Source organism: Copadichromis virginalis, linkage group LG23, assembly GCF_057382275.1.
Source record: "Copadichromis virginalis isolate Kocher_CV1m ecotype Utaka linkage group LG23, C_Virginalis_male_GT1.1, whole genome shotgun sequence".
NCBI lineage: Eukaryota > Metazoa > Chordata > Actinopteri > Cichliformes > Cichlidae > Copadichromis > Copadichromis virginalis.
The window spans coordinates 28600006-28620306 of record NC_140639.1 but is presented as its reverse complement, the minus strand read 5'-3'; the positions used below and the strand labels follow the sequence as shown (position 1 = coordinate 28620306).

At 40.2% G+C, this 20301-nt stretch overlaps 2 protein-coding genes across 2 annotated transcripts in view; one reads left to right on the top strand and one right to left on the bottom strand.

Annotated features, from left to right (window-relative positions):
- obsl1a (obscurin like cytoskeletal adaptor 1a) overlaps window positions 1–4932 on the top strand; it is a 20872-nt gene extending 15940 nt beyond the window's left edge. The window contains exons 19-25 of the mRNA XM_085449822.1: window positions 1339–1605; window positions 1699–1811; window positions 1941–2094; window positions 2264–2425; window positions 2758–2862; window positions 2962–3228; window positions 3306–4932. Of these exons, the coding sequence (XP_085305948.1) occupies window positions 1339–1605; window positions 1699–1811; window positions 1941–2094; window positions 2264–2425; window positions 2758–2862; window positions 2962–3228; window positions 3306–3580 (1343 nt within the window). The 3' untranslated portion in view covers window positions 3581–4932. The remainder of the gene's footprint in view (window positions 1–1338; window positions 1606–1698; window positions 1812–1940; window positions 2095–2263; window positions 2426–2757; window positions 2863–2961; window positions 3229–3305) is intronic.
- On the bottom strand, window positions 4375–20301 carry LOC146681097 (carboxy-terminal domain RNA polymerase II polypeptide A small phosphatase 1-like). The gene is made up of 7 exons (XM_085449823.1): window positions 19934–20301; window positions 10124–10272; window positions 9937–10038; window positions 9387–9443; window positions 8670–8762; window positions 7531–7716; window positions 4375–7191 (listed from the first exon to the last, which is right to left on the bottom strand). Exons 1-7 carry the CDS (start codon window positions 20004–20006, stop codon window positions 7063–7065), a joined length of 789 nt encoding a protein of 262 aa, XP_085305949.1. The 5' UTR covers window positions 20007–20301; the 3' UTR covers window positions 4375–7062.

The window sequence follows — 20301 nt, the reverse complement described above, 5'->3', positions numbered from 1 at the left end:
ATGCAGTTGTGTCATTAGGGTTAGGGTTTCTACCGAACTATTGATCTCAGGTTTCAATCCCTCTTAGTATACTTTAATCTGAGATATATTTTATCAGACTCATCCAGGGCATTAGGTCTCAAAATCATAGCTAGACTGGGCTTCAAAATGGTTAGATTAGATTTGGAAACTTCAGATTTTTCTGCACCATTTTATGATATTTTGATTTTTTTTAGTTGAACTCATCATATTTGCTCAAAGCACGAGTAAAAATATTGAATGAAAAAAGCATTTTCTTAATTTTTGTGTTAATTATGTTTAATTTGTATTTTTTTTAATGCTATAACTATATACATCTAGAAACTGTTGTTTTTTCTGTGAAGTGTTTTTTTATTAGTGTGTGTTAATTTGATTTAATTTGTTTTTGTTTTTCATATTTTAACAGGCTGATGCTCTTATCTCGTATCTGTCTCAAATTACAGATCCTAATTCATTTTTATGGGAAGAGACACCAGTGAAGTTTTCAGGATTTTAAAACATGCAAAAAGAAAAAAAACACCTTACCACTTTTCAGAAAAGCACATATAGAAAAGTATATAAAGCCAAAAATATGCAGCAATCATATAATATATGTCCAAACAACTTAAGACGATAAGAAGCATTTTGGAGAAAGCTCATGTTGATTTGAAATGCAACAAGCCTTTTTGTTTATTTTATAAATAGCGAGTGAAGAAATGAACTTTTCCTAAAATTGCTTATTGTGTCTGGATTTAACTGTTCAAACCTAACTGCTGTGTGAATAAATAAGATAAAAGGAGGCAGAAAGAACACTAGCCAGATACTTCCAGTACTTACTCGGCTCTGAAGACTATAAAACAAGACATTTCAGAAGCCAGCGTACCATGTGACTTTGTGATTGGTATCTCTTCTGACACAGATGAGTTCGGGCCTAAAGAACAGTACACACTGAAGGTGTTTTTCACAGCATGTCAGAGTGTAAAGAAGTACTAAGAATAGCCGAGCCAGACCTGTAAGTGTGAAAAGGTTTTTGAAACACAGCCATACTGTTATTCAGCCGTGTACAAGAGTGACACAGTGACAGTGGACTGCTCCTGCTAGTGTTTTTGTAACATGATAAACTGAGCTCTGTCTATATTTGCAAGAACCTTCAGTTGTCCTTGAAACACAATCTTGGCTTTCAAATGCATATCAGCAAAATACAGTTTGCAAAAAAAAGAATTCTCTCAGTTTTTTAAAATAATTTTTTCAATGATTTAATAGATATTTATTCGATTTATAATTTGATAATGATGGTATCCTCTCACCTCTCACCGCTTTCACTAATCTACTCTTGTGCAGCCCGTAAAATCGCCATCCGCAAAGGTCTGACTGACCAAGAAACCTTTGAACGAGAGACTGCCTCCTTTGTGGTGGAGCTGTCACACACAGATGTGGAGGGCAGCTGGCAAAAGGACGGCATTCGGGTCAAGCCAAACAATCAGTGTAGGGTGAGCACCAATGGACGAGTTCACGGCCTCACCTTGTCCAACCTTACTCTGGAGGACACAGGCACCATCGCCTTCTCAGCTGAAGGAGTGCGCACCACAGCGAGGCTCACAGTCAAAGGTAAATACAAGCCCGTGAAGCTCACTGGTTTCACTTTTTACACCTTCATCAAGTAGTTCACTGACTGATTGACTGGACTGACTAAACTGACAGAAACACCAGTGTCCATCTTGAAACCACTGGCCGATGCCCGTGTGGAGGAGGAATTTCCTGTCACCCTGGAGTGTGAATTCTCCCGACAAAATGTTGAAGTCAAATGGTTTAAGGTAAAATCAACCAGTAAATACTCTCAGTAATCTTGCCCTTATTTTGTCTTATTATACCAGCAAGGTGACAGTTTTAAGAATGATATAATGAATAAAGAATGCCTTTGACTTTTTTTTTCTATGACTCAGGACGGTTCGGAGCTAAAGCCGGGGAAAAACTGTCGGATCTACTCAATGGGTCGTAAGAGGTTCTGTCAAATCCTGCAGTGCTCCCGGGCAGATTCTGGCACCTACACATGCGACACAGGGGAAATCAAAACGTCCTGTTCGCTGGAGGTTTATGGTAAGCCTCTGATCAGATACTGGCTTAACACAACTCATTTTGAACCAACTGGAGCCAGTGAGTAGCTGGAGTAAAGCTTGTACAATACCTCCATCTAGTGGTTTTAAGGAAAATAACTTTTTTCTTCTTTTGCCATCTGATCTTTTTGCCGTCTTTAACTAACTTGCAGAGCATGAGCTGGAGATAGTGCAGGATTTGGAGGATCTTTACATCCAGGAGGACCAGAATGCTGTCTTCATGTGTGATGTTTCTCTGGAGGACGTGACAGGGGAGTGGTACAAAGACGGCCACAGGATCCGACCAACCAGCTCCATCAAGATCCGCACTGAAGGTCAGAGAAGGCAGACATTTCTATGAGACTTAGAAATCAATCATAAAATCATAAATAATACAAGAGTAAAATACCATAATCTGCTCCAGAACAGGTTAAGTTTCAGATTGGAGATCAATAGGTATGAAATCACTGCCTACTGACCAATCGGTTCTCCAGAAAATGGCATCACCATCCATGGAAAAACCCTCAAACCTCGTTTGGAGAGGAGAAGGATTTAAATTTCTCTATTTGTAGTTTTAGCGGTACCTCTGGTGGTGGCACGACCTTGGAAAGAGCAAAAGACCACTTGTACACTGTTGGCAAGTCTGAGAATTGTTGCTCTCTTCCAGGGACCAAACACTTCCTGCTGATGTGTAACATTAAAGCTGAAGATGCTGGAGAAATCCGCTTTGTAGCCAGGGATGTTGAATCTACTGCCTACCTTGAGGTAGAGGGTAAGTTAATTCTTTATCTTCAGAATATTTTACTGGCCTTTTTCTTGGACATATCAGTGACTTAAAATCATCTATATGTTGAATTTCCTCTTGTTTCAGAACTTCCAGTTTCTATTGTAAAGCCCTTGCGAGACAGAACAGCTCTGGAGAAACATCGTGTGATCCTTGAATGCACCGTCTCCTCGCCTCACTGCAGCGCTACCTGGTACAAAGGCAGGGAGGAACTGGTTTCCTCAGACCGACTGGAAATCCTGGCTGATGGCTGCTCCCACAAACTGGTGATTCAGCAGGTGTCTGTGGAGGATGAGGGCACCTACAGCATTGAGGTCGGAGAGCACACCTCCAAAGCCAAACTGATGGTGGAAGGTAAGTTGGGGCGGAAAGCTAAAGCGGAACACCCTAAATACATTTTTGTCAAACTGATTTATTCTGTGTTGCTCCAGCCCAGGCTCTTGTGATGGTGAAAGAGCTAGAGGACGTGGAAGTGATGGAGGGAGAGCCAGCGACTTTCCAGTGTGAGTTATCAGTCGCCATAAATAAGCCTCCGGTTTGGACTTTGAATGGAGAGAACCTTAAACCGGGGCCCTCTGTCCGCCTGGAAAACCACGGGACAGTCCACAAACTCATCCTGAAGAGCACCAGCGTGGACATGAGCGGCACGGTGAAGTTTACTATGGGAAAGGCGAAGAGCAGCGCCACGCTCAACGTAACAGGATGATTGAAATGTAGTATGATTGTGGAACCAAAGTAACACCTGAGAAAATGAAGTGGGAAAAAAACCCAAAAAACCCCCTGTGGAAATTGCCACTAAAACTCTTAAATTAGACTATACTTTTTTTTTTTTTTTTTTTTACATTGTAGATCATATTTATTTGCTGTTTACATCACAGTAACTTTTATTTCAATAAAAAACTCCCAAATAAAACCCATTTAAAAATTGCTCCATGGAAACATCTGTTGGATTTTAAAGCCTTCTCATAACTTCAGAGAAGCTAAATGTGTGGAGATTATTTTGGGTGGAAAATACTTGTGTATTTGAAAAATTCTTGGAAGCACCAGAATGAAAATGCTTTTAAGGAAAAAAAATGTTTTACTTGATCCGAGCAGTTCTAGATGGCAACCGCTGGCTATGTGGATGTTTGTTTGTTTTTGTTTTTTTAAATAAATCTTGAGCCATCTCTTTGTTTATCAAGGTCAATTGCAGCCCTGCACAGCCTTTTCTGAGTTTTCCTTCCTTTTTTTTTTTTCTTTAAAAAAAAGAAAAAAAGCTTGACAGCCACCTTTCCACTGAGATTTCTGATGAGGCTTCAGGGAACAGTAGATGATCAGCTGAAGGTTCAGATGCATCCCTCAGGTCCGGTGTCAGGTCTTTGTTGCCCCCTCCCCCCTCTCTTAACATCTGGCTTTTTTTTTTTGTTTGTCTGACTAAATGTAACAAACCCACCTCCTCAGGCTTGAAAATGTACCGCTTGTGTTGCTTTTTTTCCCCAAAAAACAGAACAGCACCTTAGACCATGTTTCCTTAAGCATTTATGGGGGGCATTATTACATACAGTCCATACAGAATTTGGTATGATAAAACAAAGGTCACAAAAAAAAAAATAAAAAAGAAAAAGTTACAGCTATTGAATCATGAGTACAGTAACATGAATATTCCATATATTAATGAAATTCGTTTGCTTTATTACTGTGCAAAAACAACATATACATATCTACTGAATGTGTAAGAAGTACAGTATCAGTGAATGGGCCCCCATAGTGACACAACCTGTTTTACATGTAATCCATTAACAAGATGACTCAGCGTTCCTATAAATACTCGTCTTTGCCAATGAATTCCAAAACACACGCGGCATCAGTAATTTGATGATGGCTTTCATGAAAACACTGTTTTAAACCTGTTATGTGCCTCCAATGGTAAGATACTATCTCTTTAGTTATTTGCTGGTGTTTCTGAATCCTCTCTCCCTCCTTGTACGCGAGGCAACCGACCAGGTCCTGTAAGAAAACAGCAAGAGCAATGTCTTCCCGTTTTGGAAAACCTACTGTAAATATTCTTTAAGAAGATGACTCTTGGGGAAAAAAATAAAAAATAATAGAAGGCAGCAGTAAAAATCAGTTAATTATTTAGAAATGAAACAGGCTAATCTTGATTGACAATAATTTGTTAAACATTTTTTAAAAAGTAATAATAGCTCTTAAGGTGGTAGATTTAATCACCCCTTCCTCATCTAGGCGAAGTCACGTCACAAGCCTGCCATCGAGGCTGCCAAGTCAAATCCACCACATTCATTCATCAGTGTCAACACATTGTCAACGCAAACTAGGGCGATCGCACCAATCTGCAAGGCCCGTTAGAAACTGCGTTGCTCCTTAAAACTGAGCGGGCAGAATACAATACAGATACACAACACAGACGTGCACAAGAAAAAAGGAAGACTCCACCCCAAAATAATCTCACACTTTCCACTCTTTGTTACTGCTGATAAACTGCAAAAATCAGTGAGTCCTACAATTCCCAGCATGCACTTAGTAACTTTGATGAGCGGACTAGCATCAAGCTGTGGCACCCTGCTAGGTTTTTATCTGCAGGCAGAAATACAAAAAATTCTGCAGTTTTGTGTAAAAGAAAAAAGGGGAAAAAATAAAATAAAACAGACATTTAAAGACTTAGCTTTAGATCTGCTGTAGCTGCACAGGCTTTTCAATGCTTCCAAAAACATCACAAAAACCTGCACAGTATCAGATCTCTGCCAGGTTTAAAACATAAGGAAACAGCCAGTATGAGGCATCACTAACAGCAGTTTATTGTAGTGTTTAAGTCGTTTTGGGGTGGATAGCTCCTTTAAAACCTGCGCTATATTAAACACTTTGTTTTCAAAGATGTGCCCTCCCATATACTGGGATACTCGCGGCAGCCCCCCCCTCCTCAAAACCTATTTCATGACATAAATTTAGAAATAGTTTCCAGCCTCTGTGTACCGCTTAAAAGACAATTTAAAAAGGAAAAAGTACTTTGAAGATCATGACAAATCCACCGGTGTCTTTTCTTTTTAACATCACAAAACTTTCTTTTAACCATCCAATTACAGTCTGTAAATACACAGAAGACAAATTCAGGTTTGTGTGTGGCTTTAAAACAAGAGGCTAACATCTACCAGATCCATTAACAGCTGCTCTGTCACTTTCGAGTGCAGATGGATACTTAAAGATTAGTGTGAGGTTTCTGATAAAATAATGCAGTCACGACCCGAGTCAGTGCTCTGAATCTGACTGATTTCCTTTACCTGCTGCACAGACAGTAAAAATACTTAAAATCGTGCCCACGTGTTCATCTTTTAAGATGGGCTTAGCATATAAATTTAATCTGCGGTAAAAGGGATTAGATTACTTTTAAAGTGGTCCGATCACTTTATTCATTCATTTAACAACTTGTAATAGTGTCTGAGCTTGCAATGCCAGCTGAGTTTAAAAAAGAAACCTTTTAAAAATCAGATTCATTCATAACACTGATAACTCATGACTATTAAAAACCTGACCACGTCACTCTAAAAGCTCTAAAAATATGACAACTGAGGATCACATGCCTTTGACTGGAGACAGATAGTGTGATAAAATTAGGCTGTGAAGAACATAACGCTTGACCAAAATGCTTAAAAGACATCTACAGTACGTATACCTCCGACCTGCCCTTTCAACAATCCAACAGATCAAGAAGCGTAAACCTTTCTGAAACTTCCTGCAAGTCTTGTGCAATCAGGCTGCCAAATCACATCCATGAGAAGTCTAAGTCCAGTACCCAGGTCCAGAGGAATCGTGGCTACAGACCTCTTCTTTGTTTACTCTACTGAAAGTCCAGTGGGGCTGCAGAAAGGCCATTAAACATTCATTCATCCTCTCGTCCATTCACTCACATCAGCTGGTTCTTGGAAGGCAACTTGCAGACAGTTTGCTGTCTGACCAGGAGGTGGCAGTGTCGATGCCGTCAAAATGTCACCAAAGGCTCTCCCATGGTGATCTTGGTTTGGTGTGTGGGACGGTTGCTTTGATGGCTCTGGCGGCTGTGAAGCAGTCTGTGTTCTGGTGGGCAGTGATAGCTGGAGCCTGGCTGGTGCGGCGTTTCTGGGGGAATTTTAATTTTTTTTTTTGCTTTTTTGTACGCCGGTTTGTTCAGAGCTGAGATGAAAAAGTCAAACGAAGTTAGCTTGAGGTCCCTTGTTGCTTGAGGACTGTGTAGACGTTATCGACTTTGCTCAGCCTCTCAAAGAACGGGATGAGGTCCAGCAGCTCTGTGTCGGACATGTCATCGAACCAAGAGGCCACAGGCACCTGAACAAAAACATAAGCATCAATATCGTTGTGGAGATTCAACAAATATAGTTAGAAATCTAATTTCTTATTCATCTTATTTACTTTGATGCCTTTTTTTATTTAAACAATAAATCAAGTAAGAGTGGGACACTGAAATTGGGCTTAGTGTCCCCCAAACTACATCTTTCAATAAAAGTGCAATACTTGTTTTAATACAGTTACAAAATTGGGAAATTGTACCCCCCCGCCCAAAAAAAAAAAAAAAACCAACCACAACCTTGAGGGTAATACTATGAACTTGCTTAAGCAACTTGCTTAAGCAGGTGAACGATCCTAAGTGCTGTCCAGAAGACTTACTGCATTGTCAGGATGGAAGATGTAGGAGGCAGGGGAGTTATCCACAATAATCACTTTGTTGAGGTCACGACCCAGGCGACTCAGATCCTTGACATAATTCCCTCGATGAAAGACGCAAGACTCCCGGAAAAGGCGGCAGCGGAAAGCACCCCACTTGTCCAGGAGATCGGAGACTGGGTCTGCATACTGATGGAGAAGCACGCTCAATTTAAAGCAAAATCTTTATGTAGATACAGCTGAGATTTCCGTTTTTAGTATCAGTTTATAGTATTAGTTTTTACTGCCACCATCACAGTGTCGTGGTTAACACATTCACACAGACCTAGAGACTGGTATGAGACTGCCTGATAACCAGTGGCCACTAGGGGAAACAATAAAAATAAAATGGTTGCTGTGAAATCAATAACAGCAACTGCCAATCAGAGTCCTGCACTGAAAACCTTATAATTGCTTGGGTTATGAGCAGATTGCCAGTCGCCCATAGTTTGTATAGCAACTATAAACAGAGACCTTGAAATTACAAGTTTTGGCTTATCAGGTTTTACTTTGAAGGCAAATCTTTTCAGTTTGGGTTGCACCTCCAAGTTATACTACCTTGATGATTAACAAGAGTGTTTGCAGCCAAGTTGCCGTCTTCCATGCAAACTATGGACAACTGCAGCAATCTGCTAGCAACCAACGCAATCAGAATAAGGTTTTTTTTACTAACGGGTCTCACACATGAAGACCCTGGTTGAGACCAGCGAGACAAACCCAGCCTCGGGGGGGGGGGGGGGGGGGGGGGGGGGGTTCACAAGGTAGTGTGCGCCTAGTGCAAGTCTCAGAGCACTGAAAAATGGGAAGGCTACATCGGGAAGAGCATCCGGTATGAAATCTGTGCCAAATCAAACACGCGGTTCCCCCTGCTGTGTTATCCCTCGGGAGATAAGGAAGCAGCTCAAATGACCTCTTCTCATTTCTCTCATAACGCCCCAAGTCTATTTTAAAGGATCCAAAATATTAAACTGTTCACAGACAACTTCCCTGAATACATCCAGCTTTTCCCTGCTCCCTCCGAGTTTATTGCTGTCAACTGCAGGGAATCAGCCAACCATACATTAATAATCAGCACAGCTGGCTGCGATGAGGTGGTTTCTCACCTTAGCTAAACTGGCAGTGAAGAGGACACATTCGAACAGCTCCCCCATCCTCTTCAGAAACTCGTCAACATGGGGCCGCTTCAGGACATACACCTGGAAGATGCAGGAATCCTTAAATCAGCATCATGCACACCCGCCATACACTCAAAATGTAACATGTTTCTACAAATTCCAACTGCCCGAGGACGTTTCAAGTGAATGTTATTTTAAAAAAAGGGGGAGAAACTCAACATGCAGCTCATGACTGGAGACTTCTTCTAATGGACAGATGTTACATTTTTGCAGAACATCTTATTTACTTCCAAGGAGTTAGTAGCAGACATTCAAGCCAAACTGAAGCTAAATGAGAAAGATGCAGTTGTAGCTCACAAAAAGACAAGCACTGGGCTCCTTAAAGCTCTTCCTCCATCTTTTTTTTTTTTCCTCCTTGCTGCTGTGTTGGCAGCTCAGGGCAGCGTTCCTGAACCAAGTCATCCGGAATAGGCTGTGCTTGTCTGAACAAACCTATCCTGGATTACTTGAATCAGGCCCAGACCCATCGTGTGTCATCGGACTCCAAGCAGCCGTCCTCAAATCCCTTAAACGCTGACATCACCTTCTATACTCAGCAAAATGCGCTCAAGAGAAGTGCTGTCACACAACCGAAATGACAAAATGACAATGAGGCATGAGCACAGTGCATGACAATATGAATATTTCTGATGATGCTAGCATTACCTGGTGTATTGTTCCGTCGATTTCCACAGGAATGATGAAATCTGCGTTGTTCACAGGCTAACCAAAAAATAAAATAAAAATAAAAAATAAAAAGGGGGGGGGAGATACTTATTAAACCAAAATAAAGACTTAAAAAACAAAACAAACAAACACATACAGACACTGGACTTTTCCTTTTACATGCTAAAACATGAACTGACTTAGTGTTGTTTCTAGACAGACAGGTTGAGACAGTCAGTGTGTGCGCAGATGCAGGAGTGACTGTGTTTGAGTTTGGCATTTGCCAGCCACGACAAAAATGTCACTGCCAGAGCCAACAGCAACCAGATGGAGGGAAAAGTGCAGATCTTGGACTGTTGTGTTCTAAACGTAACTAAATAATGATGTAATGTGATCGCAGGGGACAGCTAAGTGCTGTAAAGCCTCTCTGAACACACACATCCTTTAGTTCCTGCAGCAGGAAATTAAAGAACACGCTTGCAAATGTTGAAGTTGAACATAATTGCTTGTATAACTCAGTCTACAGCGTGTTATCATTCCCCCGCCTTACCTTAAAAGAGCTGTGAACTAAGGTCTCATCCAGATCTATAACCACACAGATCTTTCCGGAGTCTTTTGACTTCACTGGAGGCAGCAGTGGTTTCGCCTGGATCTTCAAAAAGAGAAACCACAAAATAATGAGCTGACTGCAAAAGTACACAAATAAAAATTGAGCCAGGGCAACAGAGAAAACACACCTTGGACACTGTTCCATTCTCTTCTACCAAGAGAGGGGCGTTGTTATTGACTGGTGGCGGCTCAGGCTGGTCCCGGCACAGGCAGCAGAAAAGGCTGGAGAAGAGGCCTCCACTCCTGGGTTTCTTGGAAGACAGAGAGGGAGAGGAACCTGCAGAAGAAGATGATAGATCAAGAAATTGTCGAGCTTGCAGTAATTACAACATACAGGATCTTTAACAGCTTGGCTTTTAGGAAAAGCTCTTAATATTAAGAGGTGCATGGGAATATCTTTATCATCATTATCGGTATGCTTTGAACACATGGGCACAAAACAGACATTTACTTAAAGTCTTCAAGTCTGATCAAACAATCGAACAAAGTAATACACTAAGACATAAAACTACTTAGTCCTTACTACATGGTAAAACCTAAGCCAAAATGCAGAAGCAGTGTGTTTTAAAAGAAAAAAAAGAAGAAAAAAAAAACCCCAAGCACACCCCATGATTCAGTAGTTTGTAGAACCACTTTCAGCACTAATGGGTTTCTGTATGACTTCAGCTGTGTCTTGCGTGGTCATGTAGGAATGTTGGCCTACTCTTCTTTACAATGTTGCTTCTATTCATTGAAATTTGTGGGCATTTATTTATGCATGGCTCTCTGAAATCCTGCTGTGGTGAGGCCTTACATCAGGTTGAGTCAGCCATTCTGTTGCAGATTTTCTGATGTGATTGGATCATTGTCCTTTTGCATGGCTGTTGGCCAAAGTTTTAGCTGTCAGACAGATGTGTCACATCTGTCTCTAGAATACTTTGAATCGACCGTGAACTCCTCTGTTCACCAATGACTGATGTGTTCAGGTCCTGTGGCTGCAAAGCAAGCACAAATCATCACACGTCCACCACCGTGCTTCAGTTGGAGTGTTTGTGCAGATATGCTGCGTTTGGTTTTCTCCAAACATGATGCTGTGCATTACAGCAAAAGATTTTGGTCTAGTCTGTCCAAAACACTGTTCTAGAAGTCTTGTGGTTTGCTCAGTTACAACTTTGCAAACCCTAACACGTGCTGCCACAGTCTCCTAAAACAGAATAAGCGCTCTCCTGCAGCGCTTTCAAACAAGCCATGAACTTTAACATGCTAATTGAGGTCTAATGAGTCTGAGATGTAGCTCTTGGGTTTTTTGCAATATCTCTTTGTGTTGCAACATCTGACAAACCGGGTGAATTTTCTGGGTTGTTCACTCCTGTGAAGATTGGCAGGGATCTGGAATGTTTTTCCACTTGTAAATAATCTTTCTCACTGTAGAATAATAGGCTTCAAACTTATAACCCTTCTCACATTGATAGGGAGCACCTCTGCTTCTCTAAGATCAGTCATGTTGTCTTTCCTACTTGGTATTTAGTTAACACACCTGAATGCTCCAGACCAGCAATGTCTTTTTGTAGAGATGCTCACGTCTACTAATGATCAGTTATTAAAGTGCATTGATTAGCAGCACCTGGCTGCTAGTTATCTTCCTATGGAAGCAGTAGGGCTGTTCTTAGTTTTTAAAACATGCTGATTCAGCATTTTGGCATCATTTTGTAACTAAAATAGTGACAGTGTAACAGTTGTTGTGTTTACCTCATTTTAAAGACACGCCAAGTACCAGATTATTTTTATTATGGCCTGATGCATAAAACCTCACAATTTAAAGAGATTTGCACATTTTTACCATACATAAATATAAAGATCAACTATATAGCATTTTATGTTTCTTCCATGACATAGTAAAAATGTGAATGCCAAAACAAAAACAAGTAAAATATATAATTATTTCATTTTTACCTCTTGACCAGTATGATTTTTGAAAAACAGGACTGCAGAAAGAGCCATCTCACACTCTGATCGCAACAGCTGCAACCTCAATGGTTAGTGTAATACTCATGTAATAATTTGGTAATTACTCTGACCACAACTGCCTTCAAACCTTTAATTACACTAAACACTCGTGAAGTTCTCAAGACCATCTTTCACTATTACTACTGTTGACAAAATGTACCCACAAATATGCAAAGCCTTGCCAAAGTACACAGCGATCTTTCATGGAAAAGTGTCGCAGTTTTCACGTATGAAAATGCCCTTTCCCAAATTTAGCACACAGCGGGAGATGATTTGCATCAGACGTGTTCACACTACAGTTAGTCGAGGGTGCTCTCTCAATCAAGCATGCATGAAGCCCAGGACTGGTTATAAATTTCCTCAGCCTGCCATTACCTGCTTTATTCTCACATTGGTGCAAATCAACACAATCTGACATCACATGATTTTTGCACCAGCGGTCTGGAAGGTTAAAGAAGGTTTAATATCCAACTGTGTCAGACATGTGTACTTGCATACACGTCCATTGGGTAATGTCTGGAAAACTTCAGGGCTGCAGTGCGTGTGCGGAAATGGCTTAAGTATCTCCAAGACCACAGTTTTCCATAATCACACACACACTGAAAACTTTACCACACCATCTAAGCTGGTAAATGATCAGTCCCATATCATTTTTTACTAAAATAGCTGTGTTTGTTCATTTCAACTCGTAGCTACCCCAAAAATTTTGCCTCGTAAATGACCAAATTTTTTTTTTTTAATGTAAATTTAATTTGACACACTTCCTGTGTTGAAATACCTGAAATACTCTACTTGCATACAGCACTTCCTAACTCATGACCCCCATCTAGTCAGTGATTGTATAAAAACAGTACAAAGGACATCCAGCAACTTTCCTCATACTGTCATGTGCACAGGCCGTCCTGGAGACACGTGCCTGACCGGACCTCTTGCGTAACTGCTTCTCTGATGTCAGCAGAAAAACACGACTCGAGCCCCACCAATGAAAATTCACCACTTTAACACCACGTGAAGCGATGGTGCCAAAGAGACAAGTTTTTTTAAGCACATCAGGTTAATTATTGAGTGATGTGCGGCAACCAGAACAAATTAATTAATAATACAAACAACCACCGCAGGCAATCTGTAAACAATATTTACTCAATACCAAAATGACGCAATTCAAAACTTTTCGTTTGCTTGGTATGTATAAAATGCAAACTAACCACTCAGGCAATGAAAGACCTGAACTTCAGGTTCATTAATCACTTACATCAAGCGACAAGCATTTTTATAAATTCTAAACCCAAATGGAAGCTACATAAAAATCACTTTAACTACTACTTTGCAAAATAAGCACAAAAGCAGGACTTTAAGCAGTGTTTGAGTTTTTCTGTTCACAAAACAAACCCTCCAGATGTTCCCAAGAAACTGATTATTAACCAAAGCTGGCAGCCTTATTGTCAATCATCGTGTAGCAAACGAACACTTTGTACCTGGAAGCTCAACAGGTATTCAAAACTCATTCCTGTAATGGGTTTGCTGTGCGGCTGTTTAGATTTCATTTACAGGTACCAACACCGGCTTCAAATAAATTATAAGTAAATCACAATCCTCATTAATCCCAGAGTAAATGTGGTCACAGTTGCTCCAAGACAGAAAGAACAGTAACAAACATATTACAAAGTTACAAAATAGCTCTAATTATAAATATCCCACAAATTAAATATGTGGTTGACATTGAGGTGCCCCTCTGATCATACTGAAAATGATTTCTTATGGTTTTTAAATGACATTTTTAATTTTTAACATTTAAATATCAAACATCTAACACATGTAAAGCAGTTTGTTTTAGCCTTCCAAATAGCATGTGTGAAAGACTCATGAGAAACTTTGAACACTAATTGTGGTAATTGCAATTATGAAAATAATTTCTAGCTAAAGCACTGCTGTGATCATTTAGTTGAAAAGTAATTTAAAAAATTATATAAAAAAAACAACAACAACACTTTGAAAAGCAGATAATTACTAAATACTAAAGGGTCTTACCAATTTAAGGAAACCATCTTCTGATTGGCTGCAACTAACATACAAAAGGTTTAAAACAGGAGGTGGGCGGAGTTTGTGACAACGAACTTCCTGTGATTACAAGGTTTATGCTCTGACCTCATTATCTGAGATCAGAGCATGCAGCTCATAGTCTTACACAGCACTTTACCAGCTTCACACGAAGTGTTGTGAGACAGCTGAACAGCTGTGTCATACTTTACTACCACATGGGGATTTGTGGTGAAGTCGCACATCTGACACAGAAGACTCACTGCTCTTCGTATGCCTTTGTCCCTCCCTTGGAGCGTAGATGGGCCATAACTAAGTTGATGTGTCAGCTGTGGTTGTGTTCTTTTATTTCAGGATATTTATTTATTTTAAATTTTCCTATACATTTGTGCAGCAGAACTTTTTACCAAAGAAATGATAGTCTTCAGACAGTCTTCTGTAACATGACTTATGTTACCCATGCTATTTATTCAATACAACTGTATAAAGTTCTACAGTATATGTCGCATATTCAGCTTCTCGGGGTGTGGCACAAAAAACAAACACATACTACAACCTGACCTCATATTTTCAATAATACCCATATGCCCAAATACCAATAATAATAATAATAATAATAATAATAATAATAATCCATTTCACTTCTTTTTCCATTCATTTGCTTTACTTTCATTACCTGCTAACAGACTGGGTGAATAAATGTGAAATAATGTTTCCTGGGGTGTTCGATTTATTTTATTGGAGGCATTATATTTATGGAGAGTGGTTTAGCTGCAGTTTCTGAAGCCAATTAGTGAGCCGGTCGTTGATATGCAAAACATATATCATAAACCCACAACAGTGCTTGGGATCAGTCTTTGTGCCAAAAGATCTGCACACCAAGTTTAACATCATTCCAACGGGGGGGGGGGGGGGGGGGGAATAAATAAATAAATAAAATAAATAAATAAAAATAAATAAAAAATAAATTTGCTCGCCAACCACAAAACTTTATTCGAGTTACTGAAATTATTTCTGCTCTCATGAATGCTCGTCAAGCCCAGGCTCCCAGTGCGGGTTTCTCCCGGTCTTGTAAACCTCTGATTAGCTCTGCTCCTCACTCTTCTGTCTCACATTAGGCTTGGTTTCTGTCCCTTTATGCACCATACTCCCTTTCTCTCTCTGTCCAGACGTGACTGTGTTACCAACACACAAACCTCTGTTGTCCATCTCTCACGCCTCTTTTATTACTCCTCTGCAATACCCTCCAACTCAATTTGTGGATTCAAACCCCGTCTGACCCTCCGTTGGCCTCTGCTGTGCTCAGGCCAAAACAGGAAGAGGAAACAGACGGGTATCAGTGGAGGAAGGTGCTTGCCATCGTGTTTGTAGCATAGCTTGGGTAAGCTGATACCAGTGTCTATGTACACTGAGCTGATTTCATCTGAATTATTATTGTCACTGGTATTCTTTAATGAAAACTCATCACTCCTCCCCTCATTCCTTCATTCACTCCCTCAGGTCCTCGTAATTCCTAGCATCAAGTCCTTATTTGCTTCCTGGAGTCTTGACTCACTTCAGTATTTGTAAACCAAACACCTGGATGTTTTAATTGATAAAAGCATTATGAAGATGAGCCCATTATAAAGGAGACAATTTACAGTGTGGAGCTGAACATACTGCAGGCATTCAGCTGCAGTAAGGACAACAGCTTTAAGCACTAAAAGTTAACACATATAATAGCTTTATTATTATTTTTCAACACACTTGGTAGCAAGTATTTTCCCTCTCTTCATATCATTCTTCTAACTTAGTAATCCAGCAATAAGAGCTCAGTAGGGGATATAGCATCTGCTGAGGGACTCTTTGTTCTTGTTGCGTAGGATAACTTCTTGCTTGGTGTATCCTTCGGGTGTGAATGAATTTTGGGATCACATGCCTCCCTCATGGTACTTCAATACACAATTATCTACAACTTTATCCAGTGGGCACTTCGTAAATTGTTCACCATGTCTGTACTGGATATTTACATTTTTACTTTTTAATATTTATCAGTATTTTATCATATGCCATTTAGAGACCAACTAATATATCAGCCAGGCTGATATTTACTATTTGCCAATATGTTGCATCCGCATTTATAACAGCTAAAGGAGAATTTTAAAAAGTGAAGAGACGGGACGCCATCGCCATGTTATGATTGTTGATGCTGCATAGTCGTCTACCGGAGCCCGCTCTGCATCTTCCCTGTTGGGAGCACACGCGTTCCGAATGCCACAAATGACAAGCAGCGCGTAAATGAGCAATTTGAGCATTGTTGTGACAATAAACCAAGTGCATTTTAAAATGCACTGTTGCATCTTAATAAGGGCTTATAGTTACACATAAATATTAGGGAAATCTGTCTATGTTCCTTATGCGCAAAGAAAGAACAAAAATGTTGGTCGATATCAGAGTTTCAAATTGTAAAGTATTAGTATCCAGTCGGACTCTTTTACCATTACAACATAACTGTGTGATATTGGGTTGATCCACGATTAAGACAAGTTTAATTACCTCGCTTCTAACTGAACAACCGACACTGTCAGAAGTTTCATTTTAAACATTTTAAAGAGTGTTTAAGTTGTGGTTTTCAGCACAGTGTTAACAACGCAACTTCAAAACACAAGAGAACCATCTGAGTACAGCATTGCAAAAAACAGCATTAAACATTAGCTCGGGGCTAAACACATTCAGAGCTACTTCTAATATAAACACTTTAATAATGCAGAAAACAATCTAATAAACAAACAAGTTATGAGGAACGCAAAAAGCAAAATTTACTCTAATTATTGCTTTACCAGCCTATCATCTCCAAACATCAGGTAATCATGGCTCATCCGTTTACCGTCACACTGCTAAGGTAAGTAAAACTAAAACAAAACTGAGTTCCAGCTTATCAGACTGTGAAAAATGTAAGATTACACTTAGCACTGTGAATTAGACCACTGAACACGTTACACTGTATGCCACACCTTACCAAAAATAAAATAGCTCCCATCATGACATGACTTTCAGTGAATTAATCCTCAGTCCACAGACTCACGATAAGATGCTCCACCTTATCTGATCTTTATCTGAGTCTATTTTAAGCTTGGCGTTCAAAGATTTCCTGCAGACACTTCCACCCCTGTTATTGACCGTTTAGCTAAAAACGGACTTTAGTCAGACAACGTACATTGAGGAGTAAGTAACCAGGCTTTCCTGATTGGCTTACTCCCTCCAAATATCTTTAACATTACAGTTTTGATAAGGCACAAGGGCTTGACCCGTGTGCTTGATAATGGAATTAACTGAACTGACAATACATCTCAAATTAGCCTTGAGTGATAACAAGCTATTTACAGGGATTCGTCTCAATGCAGAAGAAAGTGCAAAAGCCTTTGAAACAGCTGCCACACTTTGATGCGACTATGAAAGTCTCCAATAAAAAGAGAGACAAATTAAAACGGCTCTGTGGGTTCACAAAGGCAGACTAAACAATGTAAACTTCAAATTAAAACACAATATTAAAGCCAGAGGACAGATGAAAGAAGGGGGGGCGCGCGAGTGTGCCTTCTGAGAACTATTCATAGAAGCAATACTGTCATAATTAGAGGTCATTATTGAACTGGTGGAGTAGAAACTGCACCTATTATTTCTCTTCTACTTCATGTATGTCACTCAGATGGTGACACTAGTTTCTCCAAACACTCTCAGAAGTCCATTTCTCTACCATACTCAGGTGGGCCACTGCCACACCTTAGCAGCTAGCTCTTTATTTTAGATGCCTGAGAGGACAGTGTTACATGTGATCAGTCAAAAACTTCAGACCCAGTTCCACCATCCTGAACTACAACTGGTGAAGGCAGCTCTTCTGTTTGCAGGTTAAGGGTGAGCTGGAGGGCCTCTACGCCTACAGGCCGCAACAGGAGAACTAGCACAACAACGACTACCATCACCAGCTGCAGTCTTTAATTGTACTTCTATCATCACCTATTGAATTTTAATCATGTGTGCTATAGTTCCCTTTTTTGGTTTTTTTAAAGCACCAATTCTAATTGTACGTTTATCCGGTTTCATTTCTGGCCCCCCAATGTCAGACCTTGTTTGGATTTAGTGCATAGGTTTAACTGTCAAAGTCCCCACTTTGCTGTTGACAGTTTAAAATATACCATGAAGTAAAATGAGTTTGACGTTCCCATGTACAAAATACTTAGATCTTACGTGGGTCAGACCAGTAAAATCTTTTCTGTTAGCATAACGTTTAACTGCATATATATTTTAATATGAGGGGGGGGGGAGGTGTCATTTCAAAATTTCATCTCAGTGTTAAAAAATATGAAATTTCCACAATAGATTTTATTTTGCTTTTGAAAATAAATAAATAAATAAATAAATAAATAAATAAATAAATAAATAAAATGACAAAACAGGAGTTTTCCATTATTTGATATTGATGTGGTGTGAATGTCTTTATCAGTAGTAAGCTGAGTCTAAAATTTATGTCTAAAATTTTCTAAACCTGTCCAGTGGGTCAGACTGGAGTCTTTGTTGGGGCAATTCTGGGCTGCGGCCTGTTTGACACCCGTGGTTTAAAGAACATTAGCCAACATCCTGGTTAATGCTAACTGAACTGCTTGGAGAATGTCACTAGTCAGCTGCAATGTTGATCCTGGACCAAAGTTCCTATTATGAAGTAGGAACAACAATAACATGGGGCTCTCACATTGTGCTGGTTATAGTAATAGTAGTCGTATTACCACCAGCTCTTGACTTCTGATCCTATTTTTTGGCCATAAATACCCAATGCGCTGGTTAGCATGTAATGTTTTAAAAAGATGCTTCCATATATGAGTCTTACTGAACTCCATTTACTCTGTCAGCATACTGATTAACATCTGGGGCAGACCTGACTCCACAAAGTTGAGAAGGCTGACTTACTGCAAGACAGAAGGCTGATGGAGGATCTTTACAATCACTCAGCCCATATTTTCAGTCGCTGCTGTGCTAAAATCAGTGAAATGATGTCCCTTAATTCAGCGAGAACCAGAAAACACAACTGCAAAGACTGCATAAACCTGATCTTACAATGAAAGAGAAACTAAAAGTTTCAGTATGATTTGATGTGGCTTTGCAAACTATAGAGGTTTTGTGGGAATCTCTTTAGGTAGATTCGAGCAAACACGCTGTCTCATATAGCAGCTGCGCTTCACATCGAGTAAACACCATGTATGGAGGGAAAAGGTTGTGTAACACACCAGACTACAAGATGTGATCTTCCACTTTTAAAACCAAAATAGGCACTACTGCCTCTATGTACGTCTGTCTGTCCGCATCTTGTTTGAATAAAGTCTTAGCTTCCACTCAGCATTGTTTGGCTGATGACTGACAGGTCACCTGATTATTTACTAAGCTTGAGTTTACAGCGGTGACCTGTCTGTGTGCGCGTACGGTGGCAGAGGCACTCTTTCATGTGAGTGAACACCGAACTGGTAAAGCTGCAGAAAGCGGCCACTTGTGGTGTTGCCAAAACAAAAAAAGGAAAAGTTATTTATCTGACATGATATCACTCCAAGGAAACCGGGATTTAAGGTGGACCTGGAAAGGCTTTTAATCTGACTACTATTACAGATGTCTCAACCAGCTGTACGTCATTTCCTTTACTTTTCATCAGAGGCCAAAGGGCCGCAGCCATAATGTACACACAACAGCGCGGTCTTCTTGCTCTGACTTGTTTTCTGTCCACTTTCCTAACACTGGCTTTATCTGTGCTGCTGCTCATAAGCAGCTTACTGCTTAGGCTCGGAGTTCAGGAGTTGCAAAACTTTTCTTTTCCTTTTTTCCCCTGACATGACTGCACAGGGGTATTTAAAAAAAATTAATATATATATAATATAAATAAATAAGCAACTTACCCCTCTCTCCCGCGGCTTTATTTCCCTCTTCATCCCGGCTCACTTGGGTGATTACAGAGGACGGATTGTCCATCACATCCAGGTCTGGTCCAGAGTGCCAACTTCACACTTTAAAGTTAGAGATAGTCCGCCGACTCGGTGCTGCATTAACCCAACTTAACGTGAGCGAAAACAACGCTGAAACGCCCCGGGAAACATCGCAACAAGTCACCTACAGTGCGCCCATTACTCTTCGGATCCGTGTGTCCGCTCGGATACGCGCTCAAGTTTGACGTGTGGAAGTTTTAAGAGGTTTGTCTAGGAGTTGGCAACTTTGATTCAATATGGTGCTCAACTCCGCTTGCAATTTCAAGATACAAACATGGAGG